Here is a 27,192-nt window from a genome sequence, read left to right on the forward strand (position 1 = left end):
CACCAGCAGCCCCTCCTCTGCCAATACCAAAATGACCTCCGAAATCACAACTAACCTGCAAAAATCTACCTCTCACCGAGCCAGCAGAGCCCTTCCAGCACCCAGCCCCTCGCCAGGCACGAGCACAAGAGCAGGAGCTTCCTCTTACCGATATCTTTTGCCGTCAGCCGTCGCCTCTGCTTCAGCACAGGCTGCGTGGCCTCCACGGAGCCCGGCGGGAAGGTGATGTCTCGCCGGATCATGGGGGGCTGCACAGCTGCTGGTGTGATGTGCGAGGCAGGGACCGGCGGCCCTGCCTTCTGCATCTTCATCCCCGAGTGCAGGAATGGAGATTTACTGGGAGAAGTGCGATTCTCCAGAGGTCTGGGCAGAGGCGCCGGGCTGGATACCTGAGGAATGTGATTCTGCATGCTGGGGGGGGTCTGGTAGTTGGACTGGGGGGGCCTGGTCATCGGGGGCACGGGGGCAGAGGGGCCGTACGGAGGTTGCCGGTTCCCGTGGGAAGGCCACGGTCCCTCGTGGTTGACCCTCTGGTCCGAGTGCAGAATCTCATCTGTTCGAGTCACTCCGTGGTAGGCCGGGCCCTGGGCCGCGGCGCCGGCGCTCTGCCGGTTCGGGTAGCTGTAGCCCATCTCGCCGCGGCCCTGCCACATGGCCCCTTGCTGCGGGCCCTCCGCGGCCGCCTGCAGGGGCCCCCCCATCATCTGCGGGGGCAGGTTCTGCTGCGCGCTGGAGCCCGGCGGAGCCGACACCCTGTCTCTGCCGAACTGGAAGGGGAACTGGTTCTGCGGCCCCGCGGCGGCGCGGCGCTCGGCGGCGGGGTACGAGCTCCCGTACTGGTTGTAGAGGTCCTGCTGCGGCGCGGCCTGCGCCGGGGGCTGCGGGGGCTGCTGGCTCTGAGTGGGGGGCAGCGGGGGCTGCGCCTGGCCCTGCCCCGCGCCGTACCCCACGCCGTACATCTCCCCCTCGTGCCGCTTGGCGGGGGGCCCGTAGCTGCCGTCCATCGGCCGCTTGTAGTTCTGCGGAGAGAGCAAAGGCATCGACGGCGTGAGATGAAAGCAGCGACACGAAGCCTGGTGGGCAGAGCTGCCTGGAGCCTGAGGGCAAAGCCCACGGCATGGCCTGAGGGATGAATCGGCATGGCCTGAGGGATGAACCCTACAGCATGGCCTGAGGAGAAACCCCACAGCACGGCACGGCCCAAGGAATGAATCGGCACAGCCCAAGGGATGAACCTCACAGCACGGCCTGAGGAGAAACCCCACGGCATGGCCCGAGGGGAAACCCCACGGCACGGCCCAAGGGATGAATCAGCACAGCCCAAGGGATGAACCCCTGGCACGGCCTGAGGGATGAACCCCATGGCATGGCCCAAGGAATGAACACGGCACAGGGCACATCTCTCTGCCAGCCAGCCGTAGCCAACACAAAGCTGGATCCCTCTCAGTTTCACCAGCCAAAACCAATGCCTGGGCAGTTTCCTTCTGGACTCTCCAAGGATGCCTCAGGGGCAGGAATCTGCCCCCAGTCAGAGCTTTCTGTAGAAGACTCAGCTCGACTGTGTGCTCACCACAAACCAAACCCTGCACAGGTAACTTGTTTCCTTTCGCATCCAGGAATTCTGTCAGCACTTGTTTCTCTTGTATTTCCCAGAAAACAAAAGGTTTCTGCTGAAGCATCCAACAAGATGCAGCAAAAAACTGTTGCGACTCCCTGCTTCTTCCTTTCCTCTGCATTTCAAAACACATCACTTGAAAGCAACAAGAACTACTCTCCCCTCTACTTCTTTTAAGTGCAAATGGAGAAAACATTTCAATTTTCAGAGTCAATTGCCAAGACAAAATTAAAACCCAAGATCCCTCTTGCCTCCAAGGGCCTGTGCTCTGGCTGCTGAAGTCTCCTCAGAAGCTCCACGGTCACAACTGGCTTCAGATGGAGCTCTAGGGCTTCAAAGATGACAAGTACCAGAGTAACTCGAACTCTTGGCTCAGAGCCCCGTGGCTCTGGTTGCAGAGCCAAACTGCAGAGCAGTTGGAATTATTCTTAGCACAGCTCAGTGAGTGCCCTCTCCATACTCTCCTAAACCAGGGGGCTCAAAATTATCAGGAAAACATTATGGTCCTGGCACTGTTACAAACAGCAAGTCATATGTGAGGATTATGGAGAGAGATCTGTGCTCATTGAAGCTCTGTCCTGAAACAAACCTGGTGTTTTTGAGACCAGCGAGGAGGAGGCAGGGGAGGAGTGGAGGCAGGTCTGGAGCCTTTGTCTGCAGGCTCAGTAAGGCAAAGACACAGCCCTGGGATGTGCACAATGACCCACCTGCAACAGCTCCCCAGAAGGACCAAGCACTTCCTCCAAACTCAGCCCATCACTCAGACCAAAAGCGTTACAGAAACGTGACGGGAGCTGGGAGGCTCCTGAGGGGCAGAGAAGCCCCAAAGAGCTTCTTGATCTGCTGCTGCTGCCTGACCAGAGCGTGTGTCTGCAGACCACACAGCCTCCCCTCCTCACAGCACTGTTCTGCAAACACAACGCTGCAAATGCTGGTTACAACTTATTTGAACTATTGAGAAACCAGAGGAAAAAAAGCCACCTCCTGTGTAAGGTGCTCAGTGCTACCCGTTCATGGAGCAAACACACAGCCCCAGGTCTTCATCCTCCCCTCGTCACCAATCTCACAGGTAAAACTCCTCTCAGGAGAGCAAATCAGGAACTTTCTGACAGCTCACCTGCTGCTGCTGTTGATACATGGTGGTTTGCTGGCTAGGGAAGGGGCTGCCCGAGGACGTGCCTTGAGTGGAGAATTGATTGCCATAGGAATCATGTCTGGAGAAGAAACAGATGTGTTACTTGTGAAACAAGCCTCAGGGTCACAGCCTCAGGGCTCTCTAAAGGGGCAGAGCTGCTCGTGGCAACACCCCACACAGACCTTTGCTGCTGCTGCTGCTGCTGTGGGTAGCGGCTGGGAGAGTACATCCCCGACTCAGGGGTGGAAGGCATGATGTTGGGCTGCGCAGTTCCAGTTGCTAAGTTGCCCTCAGGTCCCATGCCAGGCTCTGTCCTGCATGGCATCAAAGAAAAAGAATCCCCCACACGTCCACTTCAATTCACCTTTGCCCCTCCAACTGAGGAGGATGAACAGCAATGGTGCAGAAGTGATCACAAAGTCACTGTTTCACGTGAGCCCCTCGGGAGGTTCCAGTACCCACCTCACTCTGTCGTAAGGGCCGCCGTAGGAATAGTGCTGCCGCTGTCCCATGGCCATGTTCCCCATCCCTGGGCCTGCAGCACGATTGTAAGGGTCACCCATCCCACTGTTGGGGCCCTGCCCTGAGGACATGAAGGGATCGCTTCCTGGAGCTGAAACATTGAAGGAAAGATCAATGGACGTGTCTGCCTCTGCCCTGGAGACACACGTCCCGTCTCCTGGGGAAGGGCAAGCAGAAGGGCTCCTGCAGCATATTCCAGCCTACAGCCAGATACTGGGATTAGCACTCAAGGAGGAAGGGGAGAGGAGCACACAAGGACTTCCTCACCTTTCCTCATACTGCTGTAAGGATCTTTATTTGGCTCGTAAGACATGCGACCCAACATGTCAGAGGTATTCATGCTGGGCTGGTACCCTGGGTTTGGAGTCATGGAGTTCCGCTTCTGGAACGTGGGATCACTGCCGTCTGCAAAGGCATCCTGAAGGCCCACTGAGTTACTCCTGGTTCAAAAAAAACCACCACACAAACACAGGGTTAGAGATGTTCACAGCCTCTCTCAGGATACTGTTCCCCCACATGTTCCCTCTCAGGCGCTGTTGTCCCCTAGAAGGGCCACAGCCACGCTCCTCCCACACAGGCACAAAGAACTGCCCTTGCACATCACTGTCCTCAGCCCCAATCCCAGCACTAGTGATTATTCACACACAGATGTAGGGTCAACAATGTTGCTGTGAGCCATTAACAAAGGAACAAAGCCACAGAGCCCCACCAAAACAGGTTCTCAAGCCTTCAGTCATTTGAAGCAGACCAGAAGGGACCCCAGGCTCACAGCCAGGGTAGCCACCGTACCTGATGCCTGGCAAAGGGGGCATCTGGCTGTGTGGCGTAGACGCTGGAGTTGGTGGCTTCAAGTCTCCTCCTTCTGCCATGGAGCTGCTGGTGGACTGAGGTGTCTGAGGACCCTGCATTGAGCCTGAACCCGCTGCAAGAACAGAAACGTGGTGTCAGCAGCTTTGCACCCTGCAGATGCGATCCAGAACCTCCCAGACCATCAGTCTCAAGAGCAGAGAGTGTCCTTCACCAGACAGATGAAGTACGGACAAAAACGTACAAGCAGATGAACACTTCAAGGATATACTTGGACAGACTCCCCAGAACAACTGGGTACAGTAAGCTAAAGCTGAGAGGACACGTTCAACTTCATCACAGCCTCGCTGCTGACCACACTCCCCTCTCCACACCATGCCCCCACTGTCTCGCTGACACTCTGCAGCCCACCACACAGCAGGGGAGATGGTGCTTCTTCCCAAGTGACAACCACTGACCCATCACCTTCACACTCTTCCTTCCCAGAAAGAAGGTGAGTTTGAGCCCTCTCCTGGAAATCTCACACTCTTTCTAGTGATGGGATCTCCAGGACATGAGCCGAAGTCACCAAATAGCTCTGAACAAGTCTCCTGTGTCTGCTCTGCCCTTCCAGAGGGGTTAAATCATGCAGGTTAATTCAAGCACCACTCCCAAGGATTCCTGGAACAGGGAATGCTGGAGATGCCGGATCTTTCAACAACAAAACCCGTCCAGCGAGTTCCCTGCGTGTGCTGCCTTACGCTGCTGTGAGCTCTCCTCACAAACCCCAGGCTGTCGTGTGCAATCCAGCTGTGCCGTGAGCCCTCGGAGCTCCCCTCTGCCCCTGGATGGCTGTGACACTGTCAGCTCTCAGGTTCAGATGCTCCTCGCAGCTGGCAAGAGCTGAACTCTTAATTAACGTTTCCATTAGTTACCATGCCCAGCACCTGAGATCCCTCAGCTCCAGCCTTGCTGCTTGATGAGTCATTTCAGCTATTCATTAAAATCCTCTGAGGTCACGTCCAGGGCATGTTTGTTTACACCCCACCTTCCTGGCACCTTGTCCTCTTCTCCGTGACTCCCTCCCAGCCTGGGGAGGTCTCTGGAGTAGGAAGGGCAGAGGCAGGCTCAGCAGGGAGTTTCATTCATGGGCCCTCCCTGCAGCTCTCCTTCCCTCGCTGGGCTCCACGCGCTTCCCCCAGGGATTCTCCGCTCTCTGTGTGCAATGCTGGCATGGGCAGGAGGAGGCCTCCAGACATTCCCTGCTTCACTGCCATTTGCTGTTTGTCCCCACCCCCTGCTGTCCCTCCCACTCACAAATTTACACACAGTTGGAGTTGGGCCAGTTCCATGCTCTGGGAATTAGAACCCAACAGCAGCCTGATCCCGCCTCCCCAGGGACACGCTGCAGCTCGCCAGCGGGAACCCAGGAAGGCTCCCAGGAAAAGCCTGGCCAGTGCCCACGAGGCAGAGCCCAGTGCCCACACCAGCCACAGGCCCTTCTGGAAACCCTTTGGCTTTCTCTGAGCATTACAAAGACTCACTGCATGGAAAACAGCTGCAAGCACCAAGAGCTGTACCCTGACTGCTGTCCCACACAGCCTTTGGATGCTCTGCAGCCTCAAGAAGTGGTTAATAGAGAGCTGTGCAGGACAATCCTCATCAGTCACACAGCTATGCAGTAGTTGATCCGACAGAATAGCCTAAAATGAAGTGTAATCCAATGTCAATGGGTTATAAAAGTCTGCAAGGAGAGCAAAGCGTGTGGCTCTGGGTGGGATGACAGAGCCCTTCAGTCAAAAGATGGGACTTCAAAATGCCTCAGTGCTGAAGTTACTCTCCATAAGGGTGATTTGCTGGGAGAAAGGTCTCTGTGTGTGTGCAAGTCTGGAGGACAATTGCCTCAGCAAGCCCCCAAACAGCAGTGCCCACGGGACTCAACACTCCTCTGAAGCTCTGGGGTTGAGAGCGTGATCTGCATCATGCCCCACACCCTCCACTCCTGCTGATCCAGGAGAGTGAGAGCAGAAGAAAAGGAAAGTGAAAGAGGAGCATGAATGTGCTGAGTGATACAGCTTAAAAGGATCAGAGCAACCAACTATGGCTCCGAGCTGCCTCTGCACACTCCTGGCTGCAGGAGTCCAGAACAAGATAAATGGAGTGAACAGGTTAAACAGGAAACATTTAGCACTGTCCTCTAGTGCAGAGGTCTGATTGCCACTAAGTCAGAGCTGCACAGTGTGCAGAGCTTGGGGCAGCAGCCCTGCAAATTCCTACTGCTGACATGCTGAAGCAAGAGGAGCTGTGTACAGGCAGCAGGCAGCCACACGACCTTCACACGCACCGTGTCAGTGAAACAAAACCTGATGCCTCACTGAACACACTCTGACAGGCACCCAGCGCTACAGAAGTTTGAAGTGGCTTCCTAAAAGTCTCAGCCCTTCTTCAAATAAACTCCAAATGCTCTTAACATCTTTGTTCCACCACCTGGTGTCTCAGGGGGGCAAGAAAGAGGTTCTGGAAAGAAAGCAGGGATGGATTTGTGGTTGAGTTGGAGCAGAACTCAGACACAAGTTTAGTCTAACGACACCAAAGTTGCTTTATCTTGCAGAATCCACCAAGGTTGAAGCTACACTGGGACATGTTTCCTGACTAGTGAAAAGACATGATTTAGTCCTTTAAAAAACCCAATCCACTGTAACTGAGAGGACAGATAAATGTAGTTGCCAACAGAACAGTGGGACAAGCACACTGTCGATCCAGGGCTTAGCAGGGCTGAGACACAACTGCACTGCAACCAAAAATGGGTTCATTATTCCACCCCTGAGGAGCTAGACAAAGATGAAGCCAGATTTCAGAACCAAAAAGACTTTTTTTTTGCAGACATTACAAGAACTTCAAAGCAGACACAGTTTGAATTTCACCTATACCAACAGGCTCCTGACCAGAAAAAGCATCTGAAAGTTGTACTTACAAAGAGAAACTGGAAAACTGCCCCTTAAAGGGTTTGGCAAGTTCAGCAGCAATTCAAGCAATGAACTCCATGCAAATGAGGCAGAAGTGATCAGACTTTCCTAAGATTGAAGAGCACAGCATGCACTGCTAGCCCAGACCTTCTCCCCTTTTCTTTAACAAACCTGAATTGAACACTGCTTAAATGTTCAGAAACTGGAGCACCCCATCACATTTGAAACAAGAGCAGAGGCTCATTTAAAGGGCCTGACTTCTAGAGCATCCAACTTGTAACAGGCTTACAATGAGAGGCTACAGAGAGTCCTTGCTGTCTCCTGCTGAAGACAGAAGGAAGTAATTCACGAGGAAGATGAGTGCACACTCACATCAAGCATTTTCTCTCAGAAGGTAGCACTTGGGTAGCCAAAATAAGCACAACTTATCCAGCAGGTTCCCAAAGCTCAGCAGTAACAAGGGCTACTGTTAGAATATGCAAACATCACCTTGTACCTCCTGGCTTCCCTCCCCACCAAAGTCTCACACAGCAGTGATGTACTAGTAAGAACAGAGGGCTGTGTATACCAGTAGGTATTTCTGTTTTCCTTTTTCTTAAGCTCAATACAGAGGTGGGACACACAAAAACCTGAGCTATCACAAGAGGCCTGCCTTGTTCCCAGCATCATTCACTCCCACATTACAAAAGGATTCAATCTACACAACCAGAGAGCACCTAATTAGAAACAGACACAGAGGCTTTGTGGAAGTTTGGAACTGCTGTGGCCCACAGCACGTGGAGCTGGGTGTGTGGTGCCAGAGACCTGGGTCAAACACTCACTGCATGCCTTAAACCACTCACCTGGAGATGGAGGCTGGATCTTAGTCTGAGACTTCTTTGAATCAGCAGCTGCAAAGATATCTGGAGGGGGGTCTTCACCTCGCTCAATCTTGCACTCAAAGGCATAGAGACACTGGATGTACTGCTTCTTCAAAGAACTAGCTGCACTGCTGGACGTGCCCACATTGAGATTTGTGGCTAACTCCCGCCATTTCTTGTTTTTGTTGACCTGCACAACCAAACAAGAGGCTCTAAACTAAAAATCCCAGCTACTTCCCCCTCCAAGACATTTTCTGGGGAGAAATCACTTCCCAGCTATTACAAAGGATGCAGTAAGGGCCAAACACAGATACAATTGTGTTCAAAACCCCAAACTAGTAAACTCTCCTCCTCACCTACAGAAAACTTTTGAGAGTCAGACTGCAAATCAAATTAGCCATGAGGTCTGTTGACAGCCAGATGCTGACAAAGACAAGTGTCAACAATCTCTGCACTGGTGGCTTTTGTAAGCACTGCTTTTTAGAAAGAAAACACAGAGCTAAATGGAAAGTTGTGGCCTATTTCCAGCTACAGAGCTGCCTTTGAGCTGTGCAGCCCCTTGGCTTGTGACTGCCAGAGAGTGGGCAGATCCCAGCACAAACACCCAGTCAGCACCCTGGCTGCTGGACACTCACCTGAGTCAGTCCTCCAATCTCCTTCACGGAGATGTAGAGCCGGTAAAGGTCCAAGGGCTTCCTGCCCACTGCTGGCAGGTTTGTCATGCCCATGGCCTTCTCTTCAGTAAAGGCCAGGTAACGGTCTACCCAGATCTTCCTCTCAGGCTCTCCACCCAGCTCATAGAGTTTGGTGATCTTCTCATTGGTTGTAGTAGAGGAACTGGACTTCTAGGAGAAGGAAAGAGATATCAGGACTGAGCAGCACAAAAGCAGCTGGTTCACAGCAGGTTGGAGTTCAGAGTTCTACTGTTACATTGAGAACAGCTTTGTATGATACCTACACTTGTCTCAGAACAACATCAGGCAAGTGCTACTAGAGAAAAGCATGACAAAAACCAGCTGCTATGCAGGGAATTCACAGAATATGTCTTTTTAAAGAAGTGAAAGGTTTCTGGAACTCTACAGAGACCAACCAAAGGAGACCTTGAAGAGAGCCATCCTTTGTGGGCTCATTTGCTAAATATATGAGAAAACATCTAATTCAACTGCAAATGAGACTCCCTATGGCTACTGCCAGGGTGACTGCTGCCCTCTGGGTAGTCTCTTCTCTCACCCCAGTGGTGGGTGTCAGGTTAAACTGACATCAAGTACTGCAGAGGAATAATAAACACATCTCAAAGAAAAAGAAAGATTAGAGGCTCCTGTTTGAGCAATGTGTGCAAAGGGTCCTCCCCAAAGACCATCTCTCTCCCTGTGTCCTGCCTTGCTCTGCCCAAGTCCACTGATACAATGCAAGAGCATGTTATTTTGTCTTTAACCACCTGGATCACAGGCACTTCAGAGGAAAGACAGAAGCAGTTCTGGCCTTCTAAATGCTTACTTTAAAATGAACTTCAAACCTGATGATGAGCCCCTACATTTAAGACTGGTTGCACTCATTATCACATGAGATAATCCCTGAACAGTACAGACCAGGAGTACAGAACAACTCTGCTGGTATCTCCTATCCCATAAGTACTCAAGGTCTTGTTTGTCACAAATTGAAAGGCAGATGCCAGAACACATGAGCAGAAGCCAGAGATCTTCTGAATCTTCTTGCAGACTGCTGGTGGTACAGGTATCAAACCTTCAGAGCACTTATTTTCTTTCAAGTAGCAACAGAACACAGGCTCAGAAACTCCTGTTTGGTGGTTCTTTTGAAATTGGCAGCAGTAATGCAAAGGAAAACACTCCCTGAAGAACTTGTTTGCCTCCCTCTTCTGGCTTTAATACAGGATTAGTAATAGAGGTTTGTTTGTGAAACAACTCTAACACTTTAGTGGACCACCTCCCAGCTCAGAGGTGATGGGTGCCTAGCTCCAAGCCTACACCAGAAACAAACCCAGGTTTGTTTCACTTCTTTTGGCAGTTTCACTGTGGAAGGTGATAATTCCTGAGACTGGACTGTTTTGCAAGTGATATCCATTACTCCCAGTGGACAGGAAACACTTCATTTCTAACAGTTTATGAACCCCAGAAGTAAAACCTTCAATTGTTTGAATTTTCCAGATCAATCCTGAAGAACTTCTTGGAAGCACTCACACAGCTCAAGCACAGCCAGGGCTGGACACGTGAAGCTGAATTCATGTTCAATCTCCTTCCACTGAGCACTTCAACCCCACAGCCTTTAGCTTTGCACTTCTGATTCAAACAAGAGCCTGATCAGCTCTTCATAGCATCTGGGGACTGGGCTTAGGCTGATCTAAAAAGGTACATCTGTGTGGGTACCTTCTTCTCAGTTAAGGCAAGCTCACAATTGAAAGCAGGATGTATGAGTAAGGTGTGCCCAGCATCCAGATAGAGGCTTGAACTCCCCAGTCACAACTAGGGGAGGACATGTGAATTCTGACCAAGTCCCTTTCCTCTCCTGAGGGCTGGGGGTCTCTGTAGGGGATGGCAGAGTTCAGGCTCCTCAAGAGTAATGACTTGGGTATTTAGTGTTTTATTGCAAATACAGACAGAGTCTACTCTGAAATACACATATACACATGTCAAGACATGTATTTCTTTAGTTACACTCCCAAACATCCCAAAGAGGATATCCCACCCACTCACCCCACTCTTGAGTTAGAGCTGTGGTCACAAGCAGCAGTCTGATCATACACTGCAAGGACAACCACACTAAGGAGAAGCCTGTCCAGGGTAAGGAGGACAAACTGAGTTCTGTTTCTCTCGGGAATCACACTCACTACTAGACAGATGCACTGTTCAGCCCAGGTTAACATGCAATAGTTTTGTCTCCCTAGATGCTGAAGAGGGTGAGAGTCATTAAAAACAAAACCCAAAACATTTTACCTTTGACTTGGACTCTGCTTTGGGTGTCCCATCTGCCTTATTGTTCATTTTAGTTGCGGGTGTTAACTTGACATCCCCGAGACCCATCATCTCAGGGCTCGCTGCCATCCCTGGGAAGTGAAAGGAATCTTTAACACTGACTTTGAATTGAGTACAAAGGAATTGATGAAATGCCCAACAGCCACCACTGGCTTACCTGCAGAGTTGTTAGCCATGGGGTAGGGTGGGCCCTGGGGGTTTATCATGCCAGGCATACTGTTAATTCCCTGTCCATAAGGTGGTCCAGTGCCCATCATTCCCCCTTGATTCATGTTGGGATAACCAGGAGGCCTAGAGAAGGCAAGGCAAAGACAGACACTTACTCCAAATACTAAGCATTAAGAACTTGTCTTCTAAGGAAACAGATTTGCTAAAACAAACCTTCTACAAAGGAAGCAGAGACGTGACTTTCTCCAGCAGAAGCCCAAAAGATGAGGCACTCTTTTAAAGTTCAGCTACCCTACAGCCCAGGTCCCCTTCTCAAAAGGGGATGAAACCATTCTGAAAGTCAGTTCTGAACACTCTCCCCTTTAATCTTGTTCTACTACATTCCCAAACTGAACTTCACTTGTTATGTTGCAGAACAGATCTGCAAATACTGCAGCCCTGTGCATGTAAATGAGAGCAGGTTCTTTGTATAGAAGAACAGTGCAGTGTCCCAGCCACGTTTAAAGATTTTCCTTTCCTTTCTGTTACCCCCACAAGCCACATTATTTTACAGCTGTGAGAAAACCTCACGCACAACTATCACTCAAACTTGTTACTACAAGGGACAGGTCATGATGCCTTTATTGGCACTTGGTAACTTGACCTCTTGGCAGTCACAGGTAACATCAGACAGCAGAATGCAGAAACAGCCCTTGAGCCAGGATCTGGGGCACAATGCCCAGTCAGGCAACAAATATATTGAACAGCTTTACTGAGGGAACCCAATTTATAAGCGAGTTGGTGGCTCTCATGGCCACATACACCTACTCTGAAATGTGCAGTAAAACCCCAACAACCAACCACAGAAAACAGTTGCAAAGGTCAGCGCTGAATCCCAGCTCCCTTTCCCACAGCTGCTTTTCAAGGCCCTAAAAGCAACAAGTTCACTACACTGGGCAAGCAATGCCATGGTTCAGACAAATGCAGCTGGCTGCAGGGTTTATGGGCTTTACCACACACAGCATCTTTGAAGCCACTTGTAACATGACCAAACAGCCAAAACTAAAGGGATCTCAGAGTTAAATGGATTTCACCTATGAATATTACAAATTCCACTGATGTCCTCCAGCACTCTGCCTGTCCCAGCTCTATGTTCTTCCTTTCTTAAGCCTCAAAACTGATGAAAAAGCCTCTGAGAAGAGCAAATCTTCCTGTTCAGTATTACCCCAGACCTGGGTTATTCTATCCATAGCTTTGAAACCTCCATGTGAGGTAGGGAAGGGCCCTTTCACAGAATCACAGAATCTCAAGGGTTGGAAGGGACCTGCAAAGCTCATCCAGTGCAACCCCCTGCCAGAGCAGCACCACCTAGAGCAGGGCACAAAGGGACTCATCCAGCTGGGTTGGAATGTCTCCAGAGAAGAAGCCTCCACAGCCCATCTGGGCAGCCCCTGCCAGTGCTCCCTCACCTCAACAGGGAACAAATTCTGCCTTGTGTTGCTTTGGAACCTCTTCTGTCCCAGCTTGTGCCTGTTGCCCCTTGTCCTGTCATTGGCCATCCCTGAGCACAGCCTGGCTCCAGCCTCCTGACACCCACCCTTGATGGGTTTGTAACATGAATGAGGTCACCCCTCAGTCTCTTCTCCTCCAAGCTGCAGAGCCCCAGTTCCCTCAGCTTTTCCACTCAAGGCAGATGCTCCACTCCATCATCTTGGTGACCCTGCCTTGAACTCTCTCCAGCAGCTCCTTCTGGAGCTGAGGGGCCCAGAACTGCACACACTACTGCAGAGGTAGGGGCACGTCTCCTCACCTGTTCTGGATGGAGTTGGCAGCAGCGTGCATGGCAGCAGCGGCTGCCTCCTGCGCCTTGCGGTTCATCCCTCCCGGCGGTGGGCACATCCCCGAGCCCACCTGTGGGGGCATGTTGGCCATGTTGGGGCCGTAGGGCCTGTTGCCCATGGCTGCATGGCTCATCCTGCCCGGGGGAAGGCCGCTGTAGGGTGGCACACCGGTCTGCCCGTGCATCTGGCTCCCTGCTGCCATGGGGTTCATGCTCCCTCCCATTCCTGGACTGGGGTAGTTGGCATTGGACATAGCGTTGTAGTTTGGCTGCCTGGGATAACCTCCTAAGGAGATAAAAAGAGGGGAATACAACATCATTCAACTAGTTAGTTTATGAATCACTGTAAGGAAAAAAAAAGTCTTCTATCAGCAAATATTTAAGGATCACTAACAGAGATGAGGGGGAGTGTTAACACCTCAACTAAAAGTCAAAGTACTTGGATATAAGCCACATAAAATGTGTTTTGACACAGTCAAGTAACAACATTGATTCAAAAGCTGCCTGAAACTATCCTGAACCTCATCTGAGCAGTGTCAGCTTCAATGGCCCAGGCCAGGATGGGGAAAAAATACACATGTGAAAAGAAGAGAAATCACTTCATCCTTTTCAAAACACACAGCACTCAATTTTCTTCTTCTCCAAAGACAACTGGCACTTCTGTTCTCTTACACTACACAACCTACATCTTCTTAAACAGGAGGAAGGATCTTGCATTTAGAAGCACAACTAGACCTGAAAGCAGCAAATTCCATCCACCTCAGCACAAGCAAAACACAGTTCCCTTCAGCTCCCGAGGAGCACGCTTGTGTTACCCACATATTCAGAAAGGACACATCAAAATGGTTTATCAATGACAACAGAGAGGCCTTTTTTTTGTCTGCTGAGCTCTGTTCCAACCCTGAGGAGCTGCCCATGCCTCACCTTGAGGTCCGTACTGCCCACCCTGGGGTCCGTAGCTTCCCATGGAGTTCTGCTGGTATGGCCCCATTCCAGCATGCATCTGTCCTCCAGAAGACTGACGGGGAGATAAGGCTGAGCCAGGCTGGGGTGAGCTGTACTGAGGCATCTGAGGATTCCTCTGCATGTAACCTGGTCACCCAGTGAGTAGAGCAGACAATTATTAGTGCAAAGTATCCAGAGGTGCCACTGGATACACATATTCTTAGGTAACAGCAGCCCCTGGGACCCACTAACAAAATCCTTTCAGCAACAGCCTAGGCAAATTTTATGGTGGTTGCTCTTAAGGAGCCAGTGTTATCTGCTAAGATAACAGATCCAATTTCCTGTTTTAACCAGAAGAAAACAACTTAGTGTCACAGGAATAGACAGAAGAACTCTAGAACTGCTAGGGGCTGCTTGTTGCTTTTTGTTTGCTTGTTTTCCCAGGGTGACAACTATATCCCTTCAGCCACCAGAGCTGAAATGTTACATGCGACCCACACCAACCTTATTGTCCCAGGAGGAAAAGGCACACAGTATTGTTGCAAGCACCCCTCATTTAGAAGCTTAAAGTCATGGACCTTGGACAAGCAACATTCCCAGTAAAGTGTGTCAAAAGCCAGAGGAAACATCTCCCAAGCCAAACTATCACCTTGGAGCATTAAGAGGCCAAACAACCAGCAGCAGTTGGATTTACTGCAAGGTGCCTAAACACTTGCAGCCTATAAAGCTGAGGCAGCTTTTAAATGCTATCTCACCATCAAACCCATGTCATCAGGCCAGGTAGTTTTGGGTTACATATCTAGCTCTACAATGAAACCTTTTAACTGATGCCACACACCTCGATCTTGCGCTATGCTCGACTGGTTCATGGAAGGATGCATGATACTGTCCGACTGGCCGCTGGGCGGTCGGGGCGGCATCTGATTGCCTGAACCACAGAAAGGAGAGTGGCACGTCACAAAAACTGCACACCACAAAACCCAGGAGGCAAGAATATTAAATACCAGAACTCCAAACAGCTTGAGGAGAAGGATATGTTAACCACAGCGAAGGAAAACAAGAGTAAGATCAGTCATTAACTGAGTAAAATGACGCTGCTGGTTTACCAGCCATCCCACCCACCCCACTGCATCCTTTAAAAGTTACAGGCATTTTGAAGCAAACAAATGAGATGATGAGACCTCAATAACCACACAGCACTGACACTGGCCAATTCCTCCCCATTGGCCATTTCAACCCACTCTCCAGCTGCACGAGGCAGCCTCACCAAAAGATCAACACGTTACCTGGTACTGCAGCAGGTGAAAGGGGACCAGAGCGGGACTGAGCAACACTAGCTGGAGATCCAACTGGGGATGGGGAGGGTCCTCTGATGCCTGGCAGGTGAGGAGAGGTATGTGGAGAGAAAGGAGACTGAGCTGGGTTACTCTGCTCTCCTTGACTGCTGGAAATCCCTGATGTGCTTACTCCAGGACTCAGGGCTCCTTCTGTACCCATGGGTAGATCATCTATTGAACCAGACAGGTCCTGCAATACACAGAGAAACAGATCAGGTGAAAATAAAAAGACATGGGACTGTTCTCTCTCATACCACTAAGAAAGAGTGCATTTCTCCCTTAGGCATACTACAGACAGACACCAATGAACTCTGTTCATGTTATTGTCAGTAACGAAGGCTGCTGCAGACTGAGGTAACTGCCAAACATGTTTTATCCTGCTGCCTGTCTCTGAACCAACTTCAGTTCCCCAGTTGGTTTGCTGAGTGCTTGCTGATGGCCCAAACAACGGGCTAACTCTCCCACTTGCTTCTTTTAATTCAGTTTAGTGGTGAGAAATTAAAGAATGCATCAACAATACATAGAAAACTGCAAACAGAGGAGACAAGAGTCCATGAAATCCTGGCTTGGAAGAGAAACGTGTCTCAGCCTCTGAAAGACAGAAAACTCCTGCCTCACCATAATTAATTCATAAACCTCACACGAGCTGGGAAACTACTCACTGGAGATGGATAAAAACAAACTAAACAGAGATTTAAAGGAAAACCATAAAATACTCTTCAGGGTTCCCACTTCCCTTTCTTCAAAGACAGCAAAAACCAGCAGTTACAGTATCTGCCTGGAAAGTTCAGCTTGTCTTGAAGGCAAAGCTACAAGCTTCCCTTCCCACTGCACTTAACCACCCTAAAGAAGAAAGGCACAAAAAGCCCCCAAAAGTTCAAACTTCCAATTGCTATGATAGCACCTGCAAAGCAACAGCACCAAAAAGCAGCCAGCAAGTCTGAACAATGGGGATACTTCCAAGGAGATGATGTGCAGCTCCAACAGGCACAACTGTACCAGCTGTTTGCTAAGAAGGTGCATTCAGCTATTCAGGCTTGGCTTGAAATAAATAAACAACAGTCCAAGCCAGTGTAACAGGCAGCACACTCAAGAGAGAGCTGGGAAGCTGTAACTACTCCAGTGACCAGGTAAAATCTCTGCCAGATATTCAGAGGATCCCAGCAGGTGAAGAAGTGGCAGACCAAAGCTTACCAAAACTTCACCTAGCCTTTTTAAGTCCTTTAGACCAATCAGCCTTGGATCAGAGCTGTCCTGGGCTGTGCCCTGAAGGCCTTTCCAGTCACCTCCCTCTGCACAGAATCCAGCTGACCAGTGTGAACAGAGGCAGCCTCCTTTAAAGCCCTGGGCAGAAAGGTGGAGGCAAGTGATAAAGAACTCTGACACTCTGGTCTCATTTACACCAAGCAGATGATGCCTTGTTGAGCAGCACTTTGGGTAACATTTTCACAGTTCTGTGCAGTGCAGAAGAACCTCAGACACAAGATACTGCAAACTTATCACCCTTCAGAAGCAAGGAGGAGCCCTATCACTCTCCAACACCTGTCTGCCAGGTGATGTGTGAAAAGGCTCTGACAGCACTTCCCCATCATCTAAGCTGGACAACAGTATGTCACCATATCCTAGGAAGCAGAAAACTGGAGTTAGGGAAGAATAAAGAACGACCCAGGATATCTCCAACCACCTCATCACACTTCTGGGATAGACAGCACAGTCAGAAGGACAAAGGGAGAGCTGGGCATCAGCTGCACCACATTCAGTCGTCTGCTACAGGAGGGCAATCTTTTCCATTCTAACAGTGGAATTTGATCAAAACACTTCTAACAAATGCTGGGAAATGCTACATTTTAGCTGAAAGTGCCAGTCACTTGGTGGGATGACTTAGTGCACAGCATGTCCTTCCTCCCCTTCCATTACTGCTTCTGTTTGAGAGAGCATTTCCTGCACAAGAGAGGTATATTTGCTTACTGCTGAAGTATTATCTTCCCAAGGAAAAAAAAAAAAAGAAGAGCAGCTTTGTTTCATTTCAATGAAAAGCTAAAAAACTGCAGAAAAAGGCTAAAACCAGCATCCAAGAGCTCTGGCAGTTTTCAACTACTGTCCTCTTGTAACATCAAAAGCCTTGCTCCTTTATATGTAGCTTCTTGGGGTTTCTTTTCCCCCTGGACAATTTTGACAAACCCCACATCCCTACTGTGGAAACCACCTGAAGTGGAAGTAAAGAGACAGTTATTTGCAACATTTTGCATTAAAAAGCATCAGCCAACACAAACAATGCAGAGCAAACCCCCTCCCTCCCTCAGACTCACTGCATCTAACCTCAGCCATCAGTCTAAGATACACATCTAGACTCCTCTCCAAGTCAGTGAAGAGATCACAATGTCCAGAAGCCAGTTCAGTCCAACCTAAAATTGGATGGAAACACTGGTATTTCCCTTAAATACATTAAGGTACTTGTAGTCTGAATCACCAAACTCATCCAAACACTGGTTTTCATCATCACTGACAAGAAGTTGGAGGAGAAATCCCCTTGCAGCTTTAAATCCTCCCGTGGCACGAGCTTAGGCAGGTGCAGGGCAGGCTCAGGCCAGAGCCTACAGCTACTCACATGAGAGAATTTTTTTAGGCTCAAAGGAATTAAAACACATTATAAATGTACAAAATACTAGCATGAAATGACAGAAACAGAGTCAGAGTATGAGGTGAAATGTGGAAGTTTCCTTTTGTTATCAGGAGGAATGACGTGATGCTTCCAGAGGCAGAAGAGCTTTGCCTCCTGGATCTCAGGAGGTCCCTGCTACATGGTGTGAGCAATATTCACACATGAACAGGGCAGATTAAGGGGACAAGACTTGGTAATGCCAGGCACAAAGATGTCTGCAAGATATAAAATGAAGCAATGTAAAAAATGTTTGTCAATTAAGTAACTTGGACAGTTTTTAAAGCTGATGTCTTCGACCTCGACGAATCCAAGTTTCACTTCAGTCCTGCAAGTCATTTAAAAACATTCAGTTTTAATTAAGGAGGTTAATGCAGGGTTGGTTGAGACATGAGAGCGAGGCCCCTCTGCATTGCTGGCATACCATCCTGGACCTCACATCCAGGCAGAGCGAGCCTCTGGCTACAGGGCTGGGGATCAGACTCTGAGATCAACAGTTTAAGTTAAAAGTGCATTAATTACACGTCAGCCTTTCTTGGATGTTAGGGCAAGAAGTGAAACAGGACCACAGAAATCAAGTCAAGTGATTTTCACCTCTAAAGTTAAGTTTTAATAATTCCAACAATAACTCACAATAACTCCAGCAGCATTTTCTCTCTGTGTTATTCATCAGGACTAAGTTTTCCCACTGCAAGGGGAAGGAGAGACCAGGGACTGGAATGCCCAAGTGTAAGCTGCTGACCAGTGAGGAGCTGCTTTCCACCTATCAAGTCATTGTCTCAGAATGCCAACCATCAGGACACAGGGCAGTATCTTTTTAACTAAAGCTGCAGGGACAGCCTCCAGCTCTGAGATTCCATTTCCTCGAGTGCACCACAAACTAGGGAAAAAAGAAATCTCCCAGTCTCTCTACAGAAGCTTTTAAGGATGGCTGTGGCAAAGTAGTCAGCTTTAAAACTAAAACCTCACAGAAATAACAGAGACCTGCTGCTGTTCCAGAACCCGCTGACAAACCCATGAGGAGGCCAGTGGGGTTTTATTTGCATCCCACAGAGCACCAGGAAGAGACTTGGAAAGACCTGGCAGCAGCAGGAGAAGGGCTCTCCCCTCCCCTCCTCCCGCCAGCACAGCCAATGGAGCTGAGACAGGAGGTGAGGCTCCACAGCAGTAACTCTGCCAACTTGAAGGAAACGTCAGGGTCTGGAGAATTTCCTCACGTGTTTCCAATGTGTTTTTTATGCATTTTATTGCTCATCTGCCATGCAGATCAAAAACACTGGAGGGAATCCAACTATTTCACACAGAATCTCACACTCCAGGCTGGCTGCAGCCCCAAAGCCTGAGTTTCTTCACTTGAAATACTGCCCAGTGTTATTTTGGGATGTGACCTGATAGCGGAAGCCCACGGGGACCCTGAAACGATAACTGTTCCAGCTGCGATTGGCTGCCCAGCCCTGGCTCATGCCAGCATGGGTTTGTCAGCACTGCTGACAAACAAGGACTCAGCAGCTAACACCTTCTTTTCACACCACAACAAAACCATGCCTGAAATCACGCAATCTGGTACCCAAAGGAGGGGGCAGGGGAGTTCATCTGTCTCGGGGAAAGGGCTGCAAGTCCTGGCATGACCAGCACAAGGGAGCTGGTTAGTTTATGCTGGAAGCAGTAAGGCTGCTTTTATATGAAAAGAGGAATCACCATCTCACTATCTGATACAAGCTCATTTGTTAAACAAACACAAAGATGAAACAAGAAGAAATGCTTAAGATCAAGGTAACAAAACCCCAGAGAAGAGATTCAACGCTCCGCTCCGGCCCATCCCACTGATCTGGCAGAGCAGGAAGACTGACCAGAAAGCAAATTGACCTCCTCACTGGGGACTGCAGCCTTCCTCTGCTACTCCCTTGCCCATCCCCAGCCTAAGTGCCTGTGAAAAGTGTGGGGGAAGAGGGACAGCATGCAGTCAGACTGTAATGACTGGAGGCACTGTCAGATCACTAGATAGCACTCAAGGAAATTATGATCTGGAGACGAGCATGTGGTGGAGCTTAGAAACTCTGTAAGGCCAGTAGTTTCCATCAAGATGCTTACAAGCAAGATGAGAGAACAATAGCTAAATTTATTCCCTGATTCTTTTTGAAAGAGAAAAAGCCTCTTCCTTCCTTCTAACTGAAACACTCACTTTCTATTACAATTCCATTTTCTCTGCACTTTCTTTTCCACTCATTCGACAACTATCAACGTTTCAAAATCACAAGCTGGTCCTTTCCTTCCCCTTTACTTCCACACCCAAAAATACCTCAATCCTATCACAAAAATTACACAGCTGACTGGCAAGCTAGGATCTCCCTGCTATTTTGGGGACAGGGATAGACTCATTCATCCTCTACAGTACAGACAACTGAATCTTGCATCTTACGCTTCACAAAGCACTTTTATCTCATAGCACAACGTGGCCTGGAGACCTCACCGTGCTCCATTTCCACCAGACTTTGAGATTCACATCACATACAAGAAGACACTTTGCAAAGCTGAGTTGAGATTTCCACAGATGGGATGGAAGGAAGGTCCTGGAAAGGGCTCTGCAGCCTGACACCACCTTCCTACTTACTGGACACTTCTTACAGACTTGCTTCCCCAGTAGACACCAGAAGCTGGAGCTGGGGAACACAAGGTAAGCTACAGTAGAAATGCAGTTGAGGTTAACGTCTACCATCTCCAAAGTTTTCTCTTGCTGACAAACTGAAGAGTCAGAGCAGAGTCTGTCAAGTTTCTGAGCTGGTCCAGCTTACCAGAGACAGGCTGTGGGAAGGGTCCACTCTCCTCCAAGCCCTGCAGCATCACCAGCTTCATCTCAGCCTCCATGCTTTCAAATTCTGACACAAGTCCATCAGCACATACCATCACAAACACCAAATCCACTGAGATGACCCAAGATGACTAGAGACTAATCAAATGTAACCAAAGCTGAGCAATGGGAGCTGGTGCTCCCTTGACCATCCGACAAACACTCTTCCCTGCCACATGGCTCTTACCCCATCACCTCTGAGGTGCTGAAATGTTTGGGTTTAGTTTAACAGGGAAAGATTATTTCCTCCAAGAAGGGGGTACGAAGCAGGGAGTGCCCAGAAGGAAGATTACTGGCCCACTAGCACGAGCTGCACAGTACACTTCAGGGTTTTATCAAAGCTTTTTAATTCATGGCCTTGCCTCTTTGCTTCTGTCCCCCTTCAAGACAGCACACGATCAGCAATTAGAAAGAACAAAAGGATCTTAATCATCCAAGGAAATCACTGGCTTGGGCCTCTTGGATATGTCCCTGGAAGCTCAACCTCTGATCTGAGCAAGAACCACGTGTGAGCAACTAGAAACGAGACAGTTCTCAGGTTCTGCAGGGAGCTCTTCTAGAGAAAAAGCCAAGATCCTGGTTACAAAACTAAGCATGCATAAAAACCTTCGAGTGCTGTTACTGCCACTCAACTCATCCAAGCAGTGCTCAGGTAAAGGAAATCTCTGATGGACTTTTACTACTTCAAGGGAAAAACACCTGCCCACTAAAACAAATATCAGGAAGGTAACACTATCAAAGCTGCAGCCTCTGCTAGATGGAGTCCATATTCCCTTCCCTTATGAGGAGTTTAAGCTCTTCTCAGGCATCAGCGCTGACAATTACAAACCTAAGATGGGGACTGGAACGTGCAAGAAAGATTCGTGCAGTTTCCTTGCTCAAAAAAAGAAGCTGAAAAGCTCATTCTTCCAGGCTGGTTTTACACAAACTGGTAGAAGCTGCTGGCTCTAGCTGCACTGCAGGAAAAAGAGCGTTTGGAAAGGAGGCTGTCAGGAGGAGGGGCTCGGTGTCACACAAGAAATTTTACTCTGATGGCAAAAATAAGCCGCTGTTCTAATCCACCTCAGTAAATGTAGGTGAGCCTGGTTGTTTGGCAGAAAGCAGGTACAAAATAAAGAGGGAGGATGACAGAGGGAAGTGCTGCTGCTGCTTTACTACATTCCTGCAACGGGAGACCTTGCAAAACAGCCAGCCCTGCTACTGCAGCAGCCATTGATTTTTCAGAGGTCGATACTCCACTCCCACAGATCTACCAGGCAGGAGCTTTAATCACATCTCCTGCTCCTGCCCTGTGCCACCCCTCCTTCTCTTCCCCTCCAAATAAAATTAAGAAAAGAAAAAAGCTGGAGGAGGACAAGGGGGCTTTGCTCCCCCTCCAAACACTGAGCAGACTAATGAATTTCATCTGCACAGTCTTTGGAGAGGAGAGATTCACAAGCTGTAGTTGCAGCACAAAGTAGAGAAGGAGAAACATGATTCATTCCCAGAACAAGATATGGCTGAAGAGAAGCCCATTGTGTGGAAGGGCACCATGCCCACTGGGGAGCACTGGGTGCTGAGCTCTGCTGGACCCTGGGAAATGCAGCAGCACTCTCTAAGGGAGTTGCCATTTAACCCTTTGAACGTCACTCAGCTTCTAAAAAGTACTCCCAGGTTTACCTGAACTTTGGTACAACATAAAGCATTCCAAGCAGCAGTGGTCAATGCCAGGCCTTGGGAAGGTGAGTCCAAGGAATAAACTAGTACAGGTCCCAGATGACAGACCACAACCTGTTTATTGAAAGAGCTTTTGTTCTTCCAGAGGTTTTTAAGTGTTCTACCTCAGCCTGAAGACAAAGCCCAGATGATACAAAATGCTTGGTCACATCAGGGGCAGGGAGCTGCCCTCTCACTGCCAGCTGTAAGGACCTTCCAATGCCCCAGCAGTGCTTCCTCTGGAAGACTCCTTCCAGTCTCTGCTGTGTTCCGTTTAAGACTCCAAAGCATTTAGTCATCTCAGCATGTGACTATGCCACCATGCCAACCACATGAGTTGGGGTGGGCAAAGAGATGCAGCAAAGGCAGGAGTCTGGAATGATTCAAAGATTGAAAAGGTCCTTGTTCAGGCCAACAAGCTAGATTTTTAAGGCAACTCAGCTTTTAGTATTGTGCTCAGCCTCTGTGAGACACTGTAGAGTGCTAAAATCCATTTCTTAAAAAGCAGAAGCAAGGAAGATTTTAGGAGAGAACATTTCTGAGGTACCAGGTATTTGCAAGCCTGATCAATCTGGCAATCTTCTTGCTGGAAAAAAAGCTGCTGAAGACACAGCTGAAAGCTGGCAGCTCCTTCCCAAAGCCCATCACACCTGCAGGGAGGCAGCAATGGAGCAACACGAGGGGCTACAGCTAAGCCCCTGGCACTGCCAGCTGGGGCACTGGAGAGAAACCACATCCCGTCAAGAACCTACGTGCGATCCCACACCCAGGCACCAGTGTCTGCTTGGGACTGAGAAGCACATTTGGAAAGAATCAAGGAAATTCTCCTCTGGCCCTGGCTGAGCACAGTGAGTGTGTGCAGGAGGAGGTGACATAACCATGGAAACCTGGCCCAGGCCAGACGCTGCGCACGCGGCTGCTACCCTGGGGTCAGGGTGTCAGAACAGCCAATTCCTAGAGATGTCACTTCTTGTCATTTCAGGAAATTCCACTCTTTTTTTTTTTTAAGCCAAAGGTTTATCCTGGGTAAGACTGGATTCCAAAGTATGATAAAAAGTTACACAACTCCTCCTCTAATTGCCAGGACTGTCTGAAATCCCAGCGCAAGCCCCGTGTCTGAGGGCACAGGCACAGCCCACCTGAGCAGTGCAGCCGGCCGAGCCCTGGGCTGCTGCCATGCCCCACATCACAGTGCTGTGTGGAAACAGCTTTCTCCGTGGTGTTTATGATGGTGCATGTCTCCAAGACAAGTCAATCCAGCATGCTGAAAGGACATTAACAGGAAAACAGCTCCTGTAAAGTGAAAGCTCAGGTGTGGCAGCGTGTAAACGCACGCAGTGCTGTCAGCCGAAGATGAACACCTTCATTTACCCCTGCAACCACCCCACACCGCAGGTGAAGCTCACAGCAGCATGGACTGTCCCTGCCCTGCACGGTGTGGGACCTGTGGCAGGGTGAAGTTCTGACGGGAAGGGTGAAGAGGCTGAGGACAGAACCTCCAACAGCAGAGCGACACGAGGCTTCCGCATATTTTCAAGGGTCTCCAATGACACCAAGTCAGCAGCAGAAAGGAAGCGAGAAGCCAACTTCCCTGCCCTACAGCAACGAGCCTGTTGAGAGTGTTTAACAGCGGAGGGTCACCTGCGCCTCGGCAGTGCCGGCGCACGGAGCGGCTCAGGCTCGGCGCAGGGGATGCGTGCGGCACAGCACAGCCTATTGTTCAGGATCCAACACCAGCACTGGTCATCCTACAGCAATTTCCTGACTAAACCCTGACCTGCCTCGTCACTGCAGTTGGGCCTGAAGGACGAGCGGCCGTCCCTGAGCGAGCCGCCAGCCGACCCCCTGCCCCCCTCCCCACGAAGCCCACCCTCCGCTCTCTGTTGGGCCGGTAACTGAAACTGCTGTTAGCAGAGGAGCGGCCGGGGGCTGGGGAATCAGAGCGGGCTGTGCAGGCAGGAAGCTGAGCTGAGCCGCTCGCTCAGAATAGAAACAGGAAACGAGCCCGGCAGCGAGCACGGCGCAGCCCGCGCAGGCTCCGCGCCGCATCGCCTCCCGGGGACACGGACCAGGGCAGGACACGCAGCACCCTGAGGGGAGTTTCCTGCCATGCAGAGGGTGGAATTAGCTCAAGTTGAGAGCAGGAGGAAGGGGTGGGAGGAGAGAAAGTTGCCACATGGACAGACAGCAACCCCGAGAAGCGGGTCACAGGCATGAGACGCGTTCCTGGGGTGGCTGGGGATGGGGGGAGCTTGGTGAGCAGCTCTCCACTATCAGCAAAAATGAAAATGTGAATTGAAAAGGCACAGGCTTCTGAAGGAAACACACAGACATGATGGTCACAATCCTACCCTGATCAAAACTTACTTGGAGGAGCCTCAGACAGGAAAAACAAAACAAAACAAAGCCACACATGAAAAAAAAAACCAACAAAAAGCTGCCCAAACAACCAAAAACCATTTTCAACTCCTTGTGTCGCCACAACTCGGGACAGAAACCTTTCTATGAGCATGCACTGATCTCTCTGTCAGTGTTTCAGGTCCTGTGTGCTCCTCGGGGCAAGCCTCAGGGTGCTGCTGTGTTCAGCTGCAGTTCCACTGTGATGCCCAGGCACCACAGCATGCAACTGCCCTGCTTTGAAATGCATACAGCACTAATCCCTCTCTTAAGGCAAGCAATAAGACAAGCTCAAAAGGCCAAATACAAACCAAACAGAAGCAGGAAGTCCCAGAGGAAAAAGAGAAAAAGAAATAAAAGAGTTTGAAGTGGCCAGCAGATTCAACTATAAAAGGTTCTTTTATTCTTTTGTCCCCCCCCCCCCAAAATTGTCAAAATGACTAATTTCAAGCTGAAAGAATTGTGAGGAGATGTGCATTTCCTGGGCTGTATCTCCCTCCCCTTTCTCAGGCAGCTTTGAGACAGTTTTTTGCTGCATTTCAGCCTGTTGCATTGATTATTTCCAGGTCAGGGGACACAGCTGACAGAGCTCAACTTTATTCCACTTCAAGTACCTGCAGAGTACAAGCTGAAGTGGTAAGAATGGGAAATCCAAACAGTGCTTCCCTGACAATCTCCAGTGTCCAAATCCAGAAGCTACTTAGGAAAGGAAGAGGTAATCGAACAAAAAATGCCCCACAACTGCTGGGGTTATTCTCACACGGGTTCTTTCTTCACAAGCCTCATTCCTCTGGCTTCCTCCCTAAACTTAATTCTGCTAAATCCAGGCTGAAAAACCAGAATGCAGGTTCAGAGTTAAACATGGGTCAGGAATTTGTTTTCAGTTGCTTATATTCCTTTCTGCCATTCATAACCTTTCAGATCTAAAATCAAGAGATGAACCAAAGTGAAACACAGAAGAATAAGCAAAATAGTTTTCCAACAGTGCAAAATACTGAGGTTAAAACAATTCCTAATCCACACCAAGATGGAAATAAGCTGCCTAGAACAGGGATGAGGTTTCTCCCTCAGGCAGTACACTGACAAAACAAACTAAGGACATTCTGGGGTAAGAACACTGAAACTTGTGTCCACACTGCCCCAGATGGCTTTGGCACGAAGACTCAAGTGTCACTTTTCTATTTCAGGACCTCCAAAACCCTGCCTGTCCTCCTGGTTAGCCCAGAAGCCCTGCCCCATGCAGCATCTTCCCAATCAAAACATTGCCAGAAACAACACCTCTCACAAAAATACTGCTTACCACAGATAGGAAAGCTTCACTGAAGAAATCCCAGAAAGTCCAGTGAAAAGCCACTACATTCTGGTATCAAATCAGTTTTGCTTTATAAGTGGGTTTTGGGGCCAACCTGGAAGTTCTAACACCACAAATACCAACTTGGGTGCTTGGGAAGGTACAAACAGCCTGATGTGGCAGCCACTGTCTCAATGCTCCACTCATCCATCTCAAAGACACCATGAACCTGCACTCAACTCCTTCAAGGCAGCTTCTAAGGCAGAAACGAGGGCAAGAAGACAATCTGTTGCATGTTCCATAACGAGAGAAAAAAAATCCTCCCAATAAACCTCAAAGTTCTGAGAACTTTGCGGCAGAACTGATTTCCACTCTAAACCCCAATGTCCCAGCACCCCACCTGCTTCCCCTGGCCTTGTTACCAGCACCTTCCACATCTAAACAGAGGGAATTAACAGCTGGAAATATGTGACTCCTCCAGACTCAGAATCCAAGCCTCAAAAGGTAAAGACACTGGATAAACTGGATACGACTTGCCAAGAAGAATTCTTTGCTAAGGAGAAGAGACTAGGGAATCTCCTGGGAGAAACAGATTTATACCAAGGATTACTATTCCTCTATTACACCCAGGCACAAAAGACTACACTTCACTTCTCCCATACACAATAGCAATCTAAGTTCAGTTTAGCTGCAATCCTGACAAGAGACTCCCTAGGGAAGCAGCAAATTCTTCAGAGAAATTCTTCACCTAGCCTGCTATAGGAAAAGGCTCCCAGGCAGGGCACTCACATGGATCTGAGAGCATCAGGGAGCTCAAGGCAGTGGCAGCATTCTCCCTCAAAATACAGCAAGTATAATCTCCAGAAAGGGAAAGACAAGCTACAACAGCCTGAACACAAGCAGAAATGCAAGAGGAGATGTTATTGCTACTTACAGATGGGCAAAACATTAGAGAAATCATTCAATTGTCTCTTCTGCTGTTAAAAGTCTGAACACAGGAACACTGACAGACAAAAAGTTTAGTTAGGGACACAAAAATCCTTATCAGGAAGGTATCCTAAAGACTCCCTCCCAGAACCATCAACATGACATTTCTCAGGCAGATTCTAAGAGCAAGAGGTCACAGGAGCTGGACAACACGACAGGAGTTCACCACCTC

The 27,192-nt window shown here is 49.3% G+C and overlaps 1 protein-coding gene across 2 annotated transcripts in view; it reads right to left on the minus strand.

Moving 5' to 3' along the window:
• ARID1A (AT-rich interaction domain 1A) overlaps window positions 1-27,192 on the minus strand; it is a 59,574-nt gene that overhangs the window by 4,034 nt on the left and 28,348 nt on the right. The window contains exons 5-18 of one of the 2 annotated variants that reach the window (XM_062014695.1): window positions 15,093-15,333; window positions 14,645-14,734; window positions 13,786-13,953; window positions 12,832-13,147; window positions 11,032-11,165; window positions 10,836-10,945; window positions 8,520-8,726; window positions 7,867-8,074; window positions 4,062-4,194; window positions 3,540-3,712; window positions 3,213-3,363; window positions 2,933-3,064; window positions 2,733-2,829; window positions 149-1,019 (exon numbers count right to left, since the gene is read on the minus strand). In XM_062014695.1, coding sequence (XP_061870679.1) covers window positions 149-1,019; window positions 2,733-2,829; window positions 2,933-3,064; window positions 3,213-3,363; window positions 3,540-3,712; window positions 4,062-4,194; window positions 7,867-8,074; window positions 8,520-8,726; window positions 10,836-10,945; window positions 11,032-11,165; window positions 12,832-13,147; window positions 13,786-13,953; window positions 14,645-14,734; window positions 15,093-15,333 — 3,031 coding nt within the window. Of the gene's footprint in view, window positions 1-148; window positions 1,020-2,732; window positions 2,830-2,932; window positions 3,065-3,212; window positions 3,364-3,539; window positions 3,713-4,061; window positions 4,195-7,866; window positions 8,075-8,519; window positions 8,730-10,835; window positions 10,946-11,031; window positions 11,166-12,831; window positions 13,148-13,785; window positions 13,954-14,644; window positions 14,735-15,092; window positions 15,334-27,192 lie in introns of both variants that reach the window. The other variant, XM_062014694.1, reaches the window with a different exon arrangement.

The sequence above is a fragment of the Colius striatus genome, chromosome 24 (assembly GCF_028858725.1).
Source record: "Colius striatus isolate bColStr4 chromosome 24, bColStr4.1.hap1, whole genome shotgun sequence".
NCBI lineage: Eukaryota > Metazoa > Chordata > Aves > Coliiformes > Coliidae > Colius > Colius striatus.